The sequence below is a fragment of the Rhamphochromis sp. 'chilingali' genome, assembly GCF_963969265.1.
Source record: "Rhamphochromis sp. 'chilingali' genome assembly, chromosome: 12".
NCBI classification, from domain to species: Eukaryota; Metazoa; Chordata; class Actinopteri; order Cichliformes; family Cichlidae; genus Rhamphochromis; species Rhamphochromis sp. 'chilingali'.
This window is the reverse complement of record NC_137939.1, coordinates 20,930,878-20,943,100: the sequence shown is the minus strand read 5'-3', so window position 1 is coordinate 20,943,100 and position 12,223 is coordinate 20,930,878. Positions and strand designations below refer to the sequence as shown.

Sequence of the window (12,223 nt, the reverse complement as noted above, 5' to 3'; positions counted from 1 at the left end):
CCAGCTCAGCATGACAAGATCCACCACTGCATCTAATCATGCAGCATCACAGTCTGCTTCTCTTCAATACATACATGTTGTAGTATTGGTCTTCTCAGAGCTAGTCTAAATCCATTACAAAGTGGTGGTTGTTTACCATAAAGTTAGCCTTTACGGTAAAGCTAATTGTTGTAACAGGCACTACTTGACTGATAATGAATCAGTCCTTTGTGGAAAGTTTAACTTTGTTTAATCTGCTATTGTTCATAAAATCTAGTGTAATAATGCATGGATTTTAGGCATAATGATACTGAGCAATAATTCTATCTGTCAGAATACCACATACTGGTAGATTAGCTGAGAAAAACTGTAATTATTATTAACAATATTGTGATAATACTGTTTATGTATCTGTATTTATTTTGTCACATTTAATCCCACTTCTAAATATTTTGTTTTTACTAGTAATGACTCTGTAATTATGCTATAACAGTTCCTTTTGTTCATTACAAAGTGAAAGCATTCTGACCAGCATTTCCTTTCACAGATGGGCTGTACTTCCTACTACTGGGCTGGTTTGATATTTTTATGTGTATGTGACTTAGTAAACTCAAATCATGGCTGTTGCATTCATGGACACTTTGTTTTTTTCTGTGTTCCAGGGTGAAAGAATTGAAAAGGGCCAGGGAACATGAGACCCCTCAGAAGAGCTCCCTTGCGATGTGACATCACTCTCCTGACTCCTCTTTTCTTTTTTGTTTGTACCCGAGACATTTTACAAGAGAAACTGAGAGAGAGAAAAAAAAGAAACACCACCAATGCAAGCACTGCAATTATTACTACTACTGCAGTGTTACTGGTTCAACTGCGATTACATATACAACAGCATTTTTTTCACATATCTATTCTTTCCACTGACTTGATTTTGGTTGGAGAGTGGCAACTTCTACAGGATTATAAACTAAAAGGGTAGGGGTGGGGGTGCAGAACATTAGCTTCTTGGCATTTTTTGCACTTTTTCATGGATTGCTTTGTCTTTTTTTGAATATGAAGAGGATTTGGACAGTGAAGGAAGCAAACGCGGGACAAGAGGTGTAAACTGTGGCTGCTGCAGAAGATCTCAGAGGACAGAGAGACCATGCCGAAATACTCTGAGCTCTAATTGTATTTCATAATTTTTTAAGTGACCAAACAATTCATTTGAAGAAGGGATTTTTTTTACCAAATATATTAATAACCCACACGCCCACTTCTATCCACTGCTGTAGATTAATATTCAGCTTAGCCCAACAATTCCTCCTGTCCCACTGTGCTCTACCCCACCAGTCTACCCACACAGGTGGAGCTACAAATGAATGTAGTTGGGGGCTTACCATACTGAAGCAGATGGGGGATCAAATATTTGTTTTAAGATTTCTTTAAAAAAAAACAACTATGCTTTATCATATATATATTGTCACTTTATTACTTGAATTGTTCCACACTGTCCAATGTATTTCTTCCATCATGTCCAATGTATTGGTGATCTGTATCTTCAGGCTATATGTTGTTAAATCCTACCAAGAAAAAAATGCATGACTTCTTGGCAAGAAAAGTCTTTGCTTGTGTGCTTTGGTCTAGTCTTTCAGCCTATCCTCTGGTTTTGGTTTTGTTTCCACTCTATTGGTCCACATATCTGTACTCTTCTCTATGAATTCCAACATTTCATTGATGAAGCTATCCCTGTATTGTCTGATTTCTTTGTATTTCATTTTGGTTTGCCTTGTTGGTTTGATTGCTTCTTCGAAACCTACAAAGTGGAAAAAAACCTGGCTTATTTTGTGTTGTAATGGTTATGGTCATGCAGGTTATTACTGTTTTTTTGAAGTGAACTTCAGAGCCTGTGAAGGTTTTTGAGGGGAAGATCACATACATTGCCTTGACGTCTTAGAGATTCTTTGAGGGGTCCCTAAGCTTGTCCCAAAATAGGGGTTTGACAAATCCATATTTTTGACAATTGAGCGATTTCTGTATATAAAGAAGGCTGAAAGTACGTAGGGATTTAAAAAAAAAAACATGTACCCAAGGGGGATTGTATTTTAGAAATATATTATTTTATTCATTAAAATGGGTCAAAAACAGGTAAGAGACAAAAACAGAATATTTGTATAGTTTCGTTTGAATGCCTAAGAAGTATGGTTGTATTGTTTGTATATAGTGTAAATACCTGGGATAAAAATGAGCTATGTGCATGAAAAGTATGAACAGAGTCAAAAGGGAAAAAAACAACAAAAGCAGTAGTGGCTATGCTCTGTAAAATTAAAACTATTTCACTATTAGAGTATTTTATTTTATTTTGATTGTTCTTGAGAAGAACATTTTGCTAAAGCATGATATTATTGCAATATGAAAAAATAAAAAATACTGTATTTAGTGTTAGGAGAAGTCTTCAAAATTATCTTAAAACAAGTATGGTTGTGTTTATTTTATTTTATTTTCATTTCTTTCTTTTGGGCTACCAAGAACCTTTTGCCAATGGTGCCAAGGTATGTGAATGCTATATAGCTTAAGAAGAAAATTAAGTTAATTTTTGCAGAACAGATAATCATCCAGTGAAATACACACTAGCACTGAAGATCATCACATCAAAACTGGCAGAGGATCGCAAAAACGTTAAGGTACACAGTTTGCAAAGAAAGTCATATTCGTGCTGAAAGCATTTAAGTCTGTCACGCGTGCACCATTTCTACAGATAAATAGAGCATTTATCAATCACCGAACACACCGTAACAAAGTTGAGTTACTTTTTTTGTTGTCATTGCAAATGGAATGTGCTGATTTCTCATTGCTGAGGTATTATCTGATCTTTAAGATTGTAAATGGCAGCCTTGCCCGTGGTGGACATATAAAACAATTCACATTGTTACTCTGTCCCTGAAAAAGATGGGAGTAAACATGCAAACTTTAATTTACAATTTGCTGCATCGACCGACACTTGGAGAATTCAGAGTTGTTCCTCGTAGTCGAGTAGTGACGGGTGTTTCTCTGTACGGTGTTTCGGTTAAAAGCACTGGATCAAGGCTGCCAGAGTCTAAATGTATATGTTGTATTCCATGTCAGAAAAACGCGTTTAGTTAAAAACCACATGTAGCATTATGTCCATGACCACATTTCTTTGCCAAGCAGCTGAAAACAAGTTTGCAAAATGAACTGTGCCAGCAGTCAAAGGTGCTAAAATGATTCTAAACAGAAGGATGGCACTGAAAGTAGTCACTGTCCTCACTACAGAGTCCAAACAACTGCAGAAACTAAAGTGCAAACCAGTGCACTAGTGCCATTTGTAATTATGAAAGATAAGATGCATTTTGTGCATCGGGTTATTTATAAAATGACAGTATAGCAGAGAAAATGTAATTGGGATGGAGGAACAATTTGAGAGATAACAACAGTAAAGCTGCTGGTTCAGAGGTGCCTGTTGGCTGCTGTTTAATCCCTATTATATATTACCACCATAAAGTCTATCCTGTATCCAAGTATTGATACGTGATTATTCAGCCAAGTGCCACTGGAAAACTTGAGTTTTGTTTAGTGAACTGTTGTCATGTTTGTTAAATTATAATTAAGCCAAATGTGTATTTTTCCAATTTATTTACTTGAGTCACTGTTTTTTTAATTGTTTGTTTTTTGCTGTTGTTTTTCCAGTCACCTGATATGTAAACGTAATTTCCAGAGTGTTTATGTAGGAAGTGCCTATATTCATATCCTAAAAACAGTAATCCAGTTTCAGAATACTTGCATTGTATCTGAGGTTGATGTGAGAGAACGCGGTCACCCACAGACAGTGTTCTATCTTCCACATAAATACACACGATCGCCACTGTTATACCATTCCACTCACCAAAGCCACAATTATATGCCTGCACACAACACTTATAATACAGCACTCAAGCTTGTCAACATGCTAGCTTTTTTCTTTCTTTGTTTTTGTCTTCTTTTCCATTTTTTGTTGGAACAGCTTGTTAAAAACCACATTTAGAAATGCCACTACTGGAGTTTGTTGCCTTGCATTCATCCTCTAGTCTGTGGTTAGAATGCGTAGCCAATGCAATGTTGCGGCAAAAAGGAGAAGGATTTATTATGCTTGCATGGGTAAAATAGTTAACTGGGTGACAGAAGTGCACCTAAAGCATGCTTATTTTCCTAGAATCGGTAGTCAGATAGACTTGTTAAAGGACTTACTGTTCTGTAAAGCAATGAACATTGGTTTGAGGTGTCACAGAACTCAGAAAGACAGAGGGCATGTGACTGAAGGGCAAACCTACTAATTGAGCCAGTGATCAATACTCAGTAGCTACTGATGATTTCATGGCAAAGCATGAGGACGGGATTGTTTTTAGACAAGCTCTAACTTTTTGTTTTGTTTTTGTTTTTTAAAATCCTTTTTAATCAGTAGATTCCCAACTTCAAATAAGACAAAAGGACAAGGGTAGAGACATTGTGACAGTATATATAGCAACTAAGTGACACACGGTACACACAAACACACGCACAAGACACCGCACAGCACACATGCTGACATGTCAGGTGTCAATTTCACTTGTACATTGAGTGGTGAAGGCAGCATTGTTATTATTTATTTATTTTTACCCAGACTGAGGGACTGGTTCACCTCCCTTCTGTATTTTACTCAGGGTGCCAAAACGGGGAGGAGGAAACAGAGCAGGACATGTGATTCACAGCAAGAGAAGCTGAAATTCAAAACCCCTTCTAGCAGACAAACAGGTTCAACAGTGCAAGAGTGAAATCTTTAACACGGCTTGCTGTAGTGTATGAACAGTTTCCTCAAAATAACCTCAGTACACACAGTACTAGAGCCCTGAAATGATGGTTGTTTATGTATATGTCTTTAAGATAAATGATTTGACGCTTTTTCGTAGAAAGCTGTCATATTATTGTGTAACTTTGGCCACTTCTTTAGGCCTTTATAATTCATTTAGGTGACAGTGTAGAGGGTATTTATGATTAAGAGTGTAGCTGTATGAAAAGCTTAAATCTTGTTTTTACTGCCATTTGTGAATGGGACGGCAGGTTAGCTGACAGTATTACTAATTTCGAGATGTTCTGTGAATTGACCTGAGAATCTGCCTTTCCTCCTCTTCTTTTTCCGAAGCACCCCAACCAGAGAAAGGTAGGCACATCAGGACAACAGAACACAAACAGATTTACAGTATATTCCACTTGTTGACACAGAGCAATAAAGAACTATTTTGTGGAGACCTTATAGACCTAGCAAAGTTTAAAATGATTGGACACATGTAGTCGACTTACTCTTATGCAAATGCCAGTATTGCAAGACAAGCATTCAGTAGTTTATGGACAGCAATTATATGGCACCCTTTACCGAACTGCACGTTTTCATCAATTCCAAACTGAGAAGAAAAAAAAAAGGCCCTGCTTTGATAGAAAGCCATGGGTCCTCGACACTTTGCATGTGAACTAGTGTTAGATCTATTTTCCTCTCCTCTATAGCTGTCTTTCTCTCTGTCTTTCCCTGTTATGTGACAATTTTTCTCCGCTCCCAACCCCTATCTTTAAAAGTTTCATGTCCTCTTGGTTCTCCTAATGTGTTTTGCTTTCCTCCTTTTTCTCCCCTTCTCTTGTTTGTAAGTTTTATTTTTGTAATTGTGCATGTACAAGCGTCACTGACTCGATGGATATGTTAAAAAAAAAAAAAAAAAAAAGAGATTTCAGCTGCTGAAGCCATGCAAAACGTTTTGAATTGCCCTTAAAATATGGAAGATGTTTTCTGAATGCTTTATATTCTTTCTGCTGTAAAATAATAAAAAAAGGAAAAAATGAAGAAAACTCGAGAACCAACTTTGCAAAGTCTTTTTGTTTCCTTTTTCTTAATTTACGGAAGGCATAGTGGGTTCACCTTTTACCAAGAAAAGACAAATACATGATTTATTTACAATATTTTTTTATTTCTGTTCAACGAACAGTGCTATATAATCTTTGACTTTCACGTCTAAAAGAAATTTAGCCATACATTGGACAACCAATGACTTTATATGTGGATTTCACAGTTCTAACTAAACCCTAATAAATCATCTTAAAGCCTCTTAGCAATATGTTTCAATCACAGATGGGGCATTTTGTGTATGTCTGTATGCGCGTGTGAGGGTGTGCGACTGCACATGCGCTTTATGCATGTGAGGTATTTCTTATTTATTTTGGCTGCATGTGCCAGTGTGAGTGTAAGATGTTTGATTTTTTTTTTCTTTCAGTGCAAGCCCTGCCTCGTGCCTGTTTTCAGTCACTGTTTTAGACACAGTACTTCCAGAAACACTCTGAATTCCCTCCTCTCTTCCTGAACTGTTTCCGGATGCCCAGCGCATGGCTGAAAGGATTTAGGAGACTTTGTTTCTCCAACAGGACCTGAAAGACAAGATAAAGCGATTTAGTGAATTAGTCACAGGGTGTTGCTCACATTACTTTGATGTTTTAGGAATAGCATTCACTGAAAACCTACCTCTCTTTTGAGCCCCCTAGGAAGCAGACCTGTTGTTCTGACACCTGAGAGAAAAGGAAACATGGTAAACATATGCTGATAGCTTAGCTGTGTTTCTGGGAATGTCAGTAGAGTTCATTTAAAACAGATGTACTGTACTTTTTCTACTCTTATGATGATGGTTGCTAACGTTAGACACGGCCATGGTTTGTATGTGCTATGTAAGTTTAGGCCCTGTGTGCTCATTGTCAGACTATTTTTTCTGCTCTTAGATCTGCATGATGTGAAAAAAGGGGATCTCATAAAAGTACATAGATATGTTCATTTGGTTATCTCAGGCACTCGTCTCTGTTTGAAAGGGGCAGCGACTCAGAAGAAAGTGGGCCTAAATGAGGAAGAGGAGTTAAAGTTGGGGGGTTTTCAGGCAGTAGATAAATGAAGGGGCTGTACCAAGTGTAAGATTTTTAAACTGTAACTAATGCAAAGCTACTCTAGCAGAACACAGCATATGAAGTATATGAAGCTCAAAATGTGCAAATGAGCTTTAAAAGTAAGTAGTGCTCTAGTAAGCATATTACTATGTAACTGTGTATGAATCCACATCTAAAGCACACTCTTTTCTGCAAAATTAAGTCATGTAAAGTCACGTTTGGTCAATGCACGTTTCTTACCATCTCTGTTGATCTCATCAGATATTAGAGTGGAATATCTAGGGCCTGTACCGTCCTGCTCAGAGAGAGGCAGGTCATCCAGACTGCTGATTCCTCGGTCCTCCGCTGATACTGAGGAGAACCAAACAAGCCCACACAGTTGGTAGGAACACCATTGAGAGGTACGGATTCGTGCTGTGAACATTTTGTAATCTAATTCTCACTGGTAATCACAATAAAGCATTCGAAATAATTGAACAAAAACTCAATCTCCTCTCTGATGGCAGAACTTTGGCATGTGAACTTTGGCAGAGCAATCATTGTTCAACACTGCAGCTCTAAAGTAATTACTTCAAGGCCCCAGGACATGACTAGCTTGCCATTAATCGTTGCAAATTATGTTTTATTACTAAAAATGCTAATCAAGGGACTGACACAGGGAATTACTTTGTATAACAGCTATAATAAAGATATTACTTTCCACTCACCAGGTCCTGGATACGGCATCTCAGCAGATTCTGTAATGGGGTGGGCCAGCAGTGGGCTTGAGGCCACAAGCACAAAGGCCCAGGAGAGAAGATGGTTACACTTCATCAGTGCTGATGGAAGTGGCTCTGATTTGCACAGAGGGTGAAAAGGAGAAATCTACGTGCTCTGCTGATCCTAACGGTGTTATATAGTTGAAGCTGTAGCCTAACCCCTTCCCACCCACTTCCTGCATGATGCACAGCAGACACAGACCTTTTCTTGCTGCTACGGACGACAACATCATCCAGATTCGCACTCTTGTGATAAATCAACAGGTGACTTATAGTCTCAATAAAAAAAAGATGTGAGTTGGCCCATTCTTCAAGGGCATAGTCATATTTTACCTGCTCTTAAGGTTGATTGAATGTTTTTTTACTGACTTTGTAAAAGGTATCGAGGCAGGTGTTTAAGATGTCACGTCAGTGTAATCCCACGAGGGAGCAGATGGAGAAACAGGGCAGACAAATGACTAATATTTTTATACTACTAGTTCATTAAACTCTTGGACCATTTGAATCCTCTGGCTGTATCTCTGCAAACAAAGCCCAGCAAACCCCTAATAAATCTGTAATTATTTAGAGAGGTGGAGTGGACTTGTTAAAATGTTGAGGGCCATGTTGTCTATAAGCCGTCTGACATTTTAAGACAACAAGAAAATGCTTCCATGGACCACTGAATCAGACTGATTGATGCATTTTATTTAGAAGCCTGGCGGTTTTAAGCTTTTATATCTGTGCTTTCACGTCTTAGTCATGCAGTAAAACGAAACTTTATGAGTACACCAAGCATCACTGCTCAGAGGCTTGGCTATTGAGTATGAGATGGGTGATGGGAGGGGGGAGTTATTTACAAAGTCATATTTTGCACCTCTCTGTGTAATTTGTATATTTATTAGATGTATGACATCAGCGTTCAGTCCCTGATAATGAGAGCCAATGAAGCAACAGTGACATTTTATTTTATGCTTTGCATGCCAGACACTCCATTAGGTGTTGCTATATATCATGAAATGCAATTAAAATTTATATTCTGAATTAGTCGAGGCCAGTGTGCCAATTCCAAGTTATTTCAGCATCTATAATAGACTATGGCTCCCCCAAACTTGATGTTTTTCCTACTCTATGCAGTCCTTTTGACAATTTAATCAAGAATTTCCTCCAGGCATCGGTGTTTTTGGGAAAACATTTTTAATTGCATTTTATAATAGCATTTTTAATGCAGTGTCGCCTGATCGCCATATTCACGAAATCTTTGAATGATATTATGTACTGTAGATGGTGAGATATTCAAAATCTTTCCAACTTTACATTGAGGAACATTACTCTCAAAGTTTTCCACAATTTTTAGATGCAGTTTTTGTTTTTCGCAGATTGGTGAACTTCTGCCCATCTTTACTTCCCAGATACTCTCCCTCTTTAAGATGCTCTTTTTATGTCTATTCATGTTACTGACCTGTTTCCAGTTCAGAATGTTTGTCCAGTTGCTTCTTTTTAATACCACTGACCTTTTCAGCCTTTTTTTTAGCCTTCTTCCAACTTTTTTCAGACATGTTGTGGCCATCAATTGCAAAATGAGCTATAAAATTTTCATAAATCAGTAAAATGTGTCTGTTTACACATTTTTATGTTCTGGTGTGAATAAAATATGAATTTATAAGATGTGCAAAAGTGATGTTTGGTTTATTCACATTTTACACAGCATCACAACTTTTGGAAATTGAGATTGTACTAAAGTTTATTTGAAGCATGTATAAGATTTTATCTGGCTGAATTAGACAACTGAAATTTCTCAGTAAATCACATGATAGGGTTGGGCTGGTTTCTCTGTGGGTTCACCCGAAACCTTGGCTGATTGTGACCCACACCCGTTTTCACACCTTGGCTCTCATGATTAGGTAGAGGATCAACAGGGGGTCGACAACCCTCCCATGCGGCTTAAAATCTGGGAAAAAAGACTCAAACTCTTTCATGGCATGCATTTTTAATTTCTCTTTGTTATTTGGGCTGATTGGGCAAAATTTTGTATTGTGCTCTAGACAACCCAAAATGTGATGTCTACACACCAGGTCCTAGGAGGTTAAAGAAGTCCAGACGCTTTTCTTTCCAAGCTCCTTAGACTACGATGACCTGGATGACTGAGAACCTTTAAGATAAGATAAGAGATAAGATAAGATAAAACTTTATTAATCCCTCGGGTGGGTTCCTCTGGGAAATTCGGTTTCCAAAAGCACAGCACCGACAGAAGTTACAGTTACAGAATATTATATATATATACACACACACACACATATATAAATACAGAGACATATATAAATAAAATATATGAAGGGGATAAATAGAATAAATAGGAATAAAAATAAAAATACAAGTGAATTGCACATTTCAAGTATTTAGGTCTATTGCACCATTGACTATTAACAAAAGTATTGCACAAAAGCTATTGCACAGTGAGGTGAAGAGGCACTACAGCTTAGTTGTTCCCCCCTCCTTTGTCCACCTGTTCCCCCCTCCCTCCAGAGAGGAGTTAAACAGTTTGATGGCGTGTGGGACAAAGGAGTTTTTAAGTCTGTTAGTTCTTGTCTTGGGGAGAAGCAACCTGTCACTGAACAGACTCTTCTGGTTGTTAATGGCCGTGTGCAGAGGATGCCCAGCATTGTCCATAATGTCCAGCAGTTTTTTTAGTGTCCTTTTCTCTGCCACTGTCACCAGAGTGTCCAGCTTCATGCCGACCACAGAGCCAGCCTTCCTGATCAGTTTCTCCAGCCTGCATGAGTCCTTCTTTGCTGTGCTGCTCCCCCAGCACACCACAGCATAGAAAAGTACTCCAGCAACCACTGACTGGTAAAACATCCTCAGGAGCTTCCTGCAGATGTTAAAAGACCTCAGCCTCCTGAGGAAGTACAGTCGGCTTTGGGCTTTTTTATACAGGTGCTCTGTGTTGCATGACCAGTCCAGTTTATTGTCCACCCACAGCCCGAGGTACTTGTACTTGTTGACCACCTCCACCTCCTCCACCTCTATCTGAACCGGCAGTGGACCTTCTCTGGACCTCCCGAAGTCCACAATCAGTTCCTTAGTCTTTGAGGTGTTGAGTTGCAGGTGGTTTGTGTGACTCCATGCGACAAAGTTCCTCACCAGACTTCTGTACTCCTCTTCCTGATCATCCCAGATACACCCCATGATGGCTGTGTCATCTGCAAACTTCTGAATGTGGCATAATTCAGAGTTGTAGCAGAAGTCAGAGGTGTACAGGGTGAAGAGAAGAGGGGACAGCACAGTTCCCTGTGGTGCTCCTGTGCTGCTGACCACAGTGTCAGACGTAATGTCCTTCAGCCTGACAGACACAACTGAAAGTTCCATCTCTCCATCTCAGCTCCATAATAAAATACTGAGCAGGAAAACACAAAGAAGGAATTTCATATTTGGACATTGTTAGGTGTGGTATAACAAGGCCATTCATAGTCTTGGCGATGCATACAGAGAAAGAGGCTCGTAGACACAAGTGACGCCTTTTATTTCATGGTATGGGAATAGCCTCGGGTGACTACTTTTCATGCACCACACAAAGTCTAGAAAGATGCTTTTCGCTGGCTTAACACCTGCTAAAAATGTGGTCACCACCAGGTGGAAACGCCATGTGCTAGTTGAATTGAATGAGACCCCCTCCAGCCCAATCTCTTTCTCTCCATCTGTTTATTTCTTTGATACTCTCAAGTTGAATTCTTCTTCTTCTTGATCTGATTCCCATGCTTGTTTGTTTTTTGGTTAATATGCCCTTATTTACCAACCTTTATCCCTGAAAACATCGGACTGTCTAAACCTCCTGAAAATCATGCATCTTAAAACTACGCCTCACATCAACAAGTTATAACAATCCAAACATTGCCATCCTTTTCAACTACGAGACCAGAGATTTCTTTCTAACTTGCCAATATTTCAGCGGCACAAACGCAGCCAGCAGAGGGCATCGTTACGTTTAGAAACGTTACGTTTAATAGTTGTCATTTTACACATTACCAGTAAATTGGGTTTAAATGTATTTCTAAGGGGGGAATCGTATTCTTAGTCAGAGCTGTCTCTCTCCAATATTATCAGTCTTAAAACTGTCAGTCTGGCTTATTATCTGTACACTGCAGGAAATGTTAGTTCTGCCTATTATTTCCGCACAAATCTAGTTTTTTTTTTCTTGAAGCAGATGTTGAGTGAAATTAATTATCAGCTTTGAATTCGACAGATAGATTCCTTCCTCAGCTCCCTCTCTCAAATGTCTTTCCGTCCTTTCCCATCTCCATGCTTTGCAATGAAACCAATAAACACAGCCTACTATATTCAAACTACAGCAATAAAAAGAATACATAGTAAAGTATAGCCTATGCCGCTCTGGAAAATGTGAGCAATTGGAACATTTGAGATGCCTTCAAGGACTGTTGAAAAATACATATTCACTCGCTGAACAACTATGTATGCTTAGGCCTGGACAGCATTACTGGAGCTTTAATAGTATACAAGATGGGTGTCACCAACTTCAGTGTCCTGCTACCACGTGTCCCATCTGAATTCATAATCACCTTTGGCCT

At 38.7% G+C, this 12,223-nt stretch overlaps 2 protein-coding genes across 2 annotated transcripts in view; one reads left to right on the top strand and one right to left on the bottom strand.

Annotated features, from left to right (window-relative positions):
* The window catches only part of camta1a (calmodulin binding transcription activator 1a), a 282,179-nt gene extending 276,451 nt beyond the window's left edge, over window positions 1–5,728 (top strand). The window contains exon 25 of the mRNA XM_080897902.1: window positions 642–5,728. Coding sequence (XP_080754028.1) covers window positions 642–674 — 33 coding nt within the window. The 3' untranslated portion in view covers window positions 675–5,728. The remainder of the gene's footprint in view (window positions 1–641) is intronic.
* A 336-nt stretch (window positions 5,729–6,064) lies between these two features.
* LOC308407657 (urotensin-2-like) lies at window positions 6,065–7,737 on the bottom strand. Its single transcript, XM_080899443.1, has 4 exons — window positions 7,608–7,737; window positions 7,141–7,251; window positions 6,491–6,534; window positions 6,065–6,396 (listed from the first exon to the last, which is right to left on the bottom strand). Exons 1-4 carry the CDS (start codon window positions 7,711–7,713, stop codon window positions 6,283–6,285), a joined length of 375 nt encoding a protein of 124 aa, XP_080755569.1. The 5' UTR covers window positions 7,714–7,737; the 3' UTR covers window positions 6,065–6,282.
* Between the last annotated feature and the right edge of the window lie 4,486 nt (window positions 7,738–12,223).

Bases quoted from the DNA above. Each gene is read 5' to 3' on its own strand.
- LOC308407657 (XM_080899443.1), bottom strand. From the start codon at position 7,713: ATGAAGTGTAACCATCTTCTCTCCTGGGCCTTTGTGCTTGTGGCCTCA. The intron at 7,252-7,607 runs GTGAGTGGAAAG...GGTTCTCCTCAG, and splicing joins GATGCCGTATCCAGGACCTG to TATCAGCGGAGGACCGAGGA. The intron at 6,535-7,140 runs GTAAGAAACGTG...CTTTTCTCTCAG, and splicing joins TGATGAGATCAACAGAGATG to GTGTCAGAACAACAGGTCTG.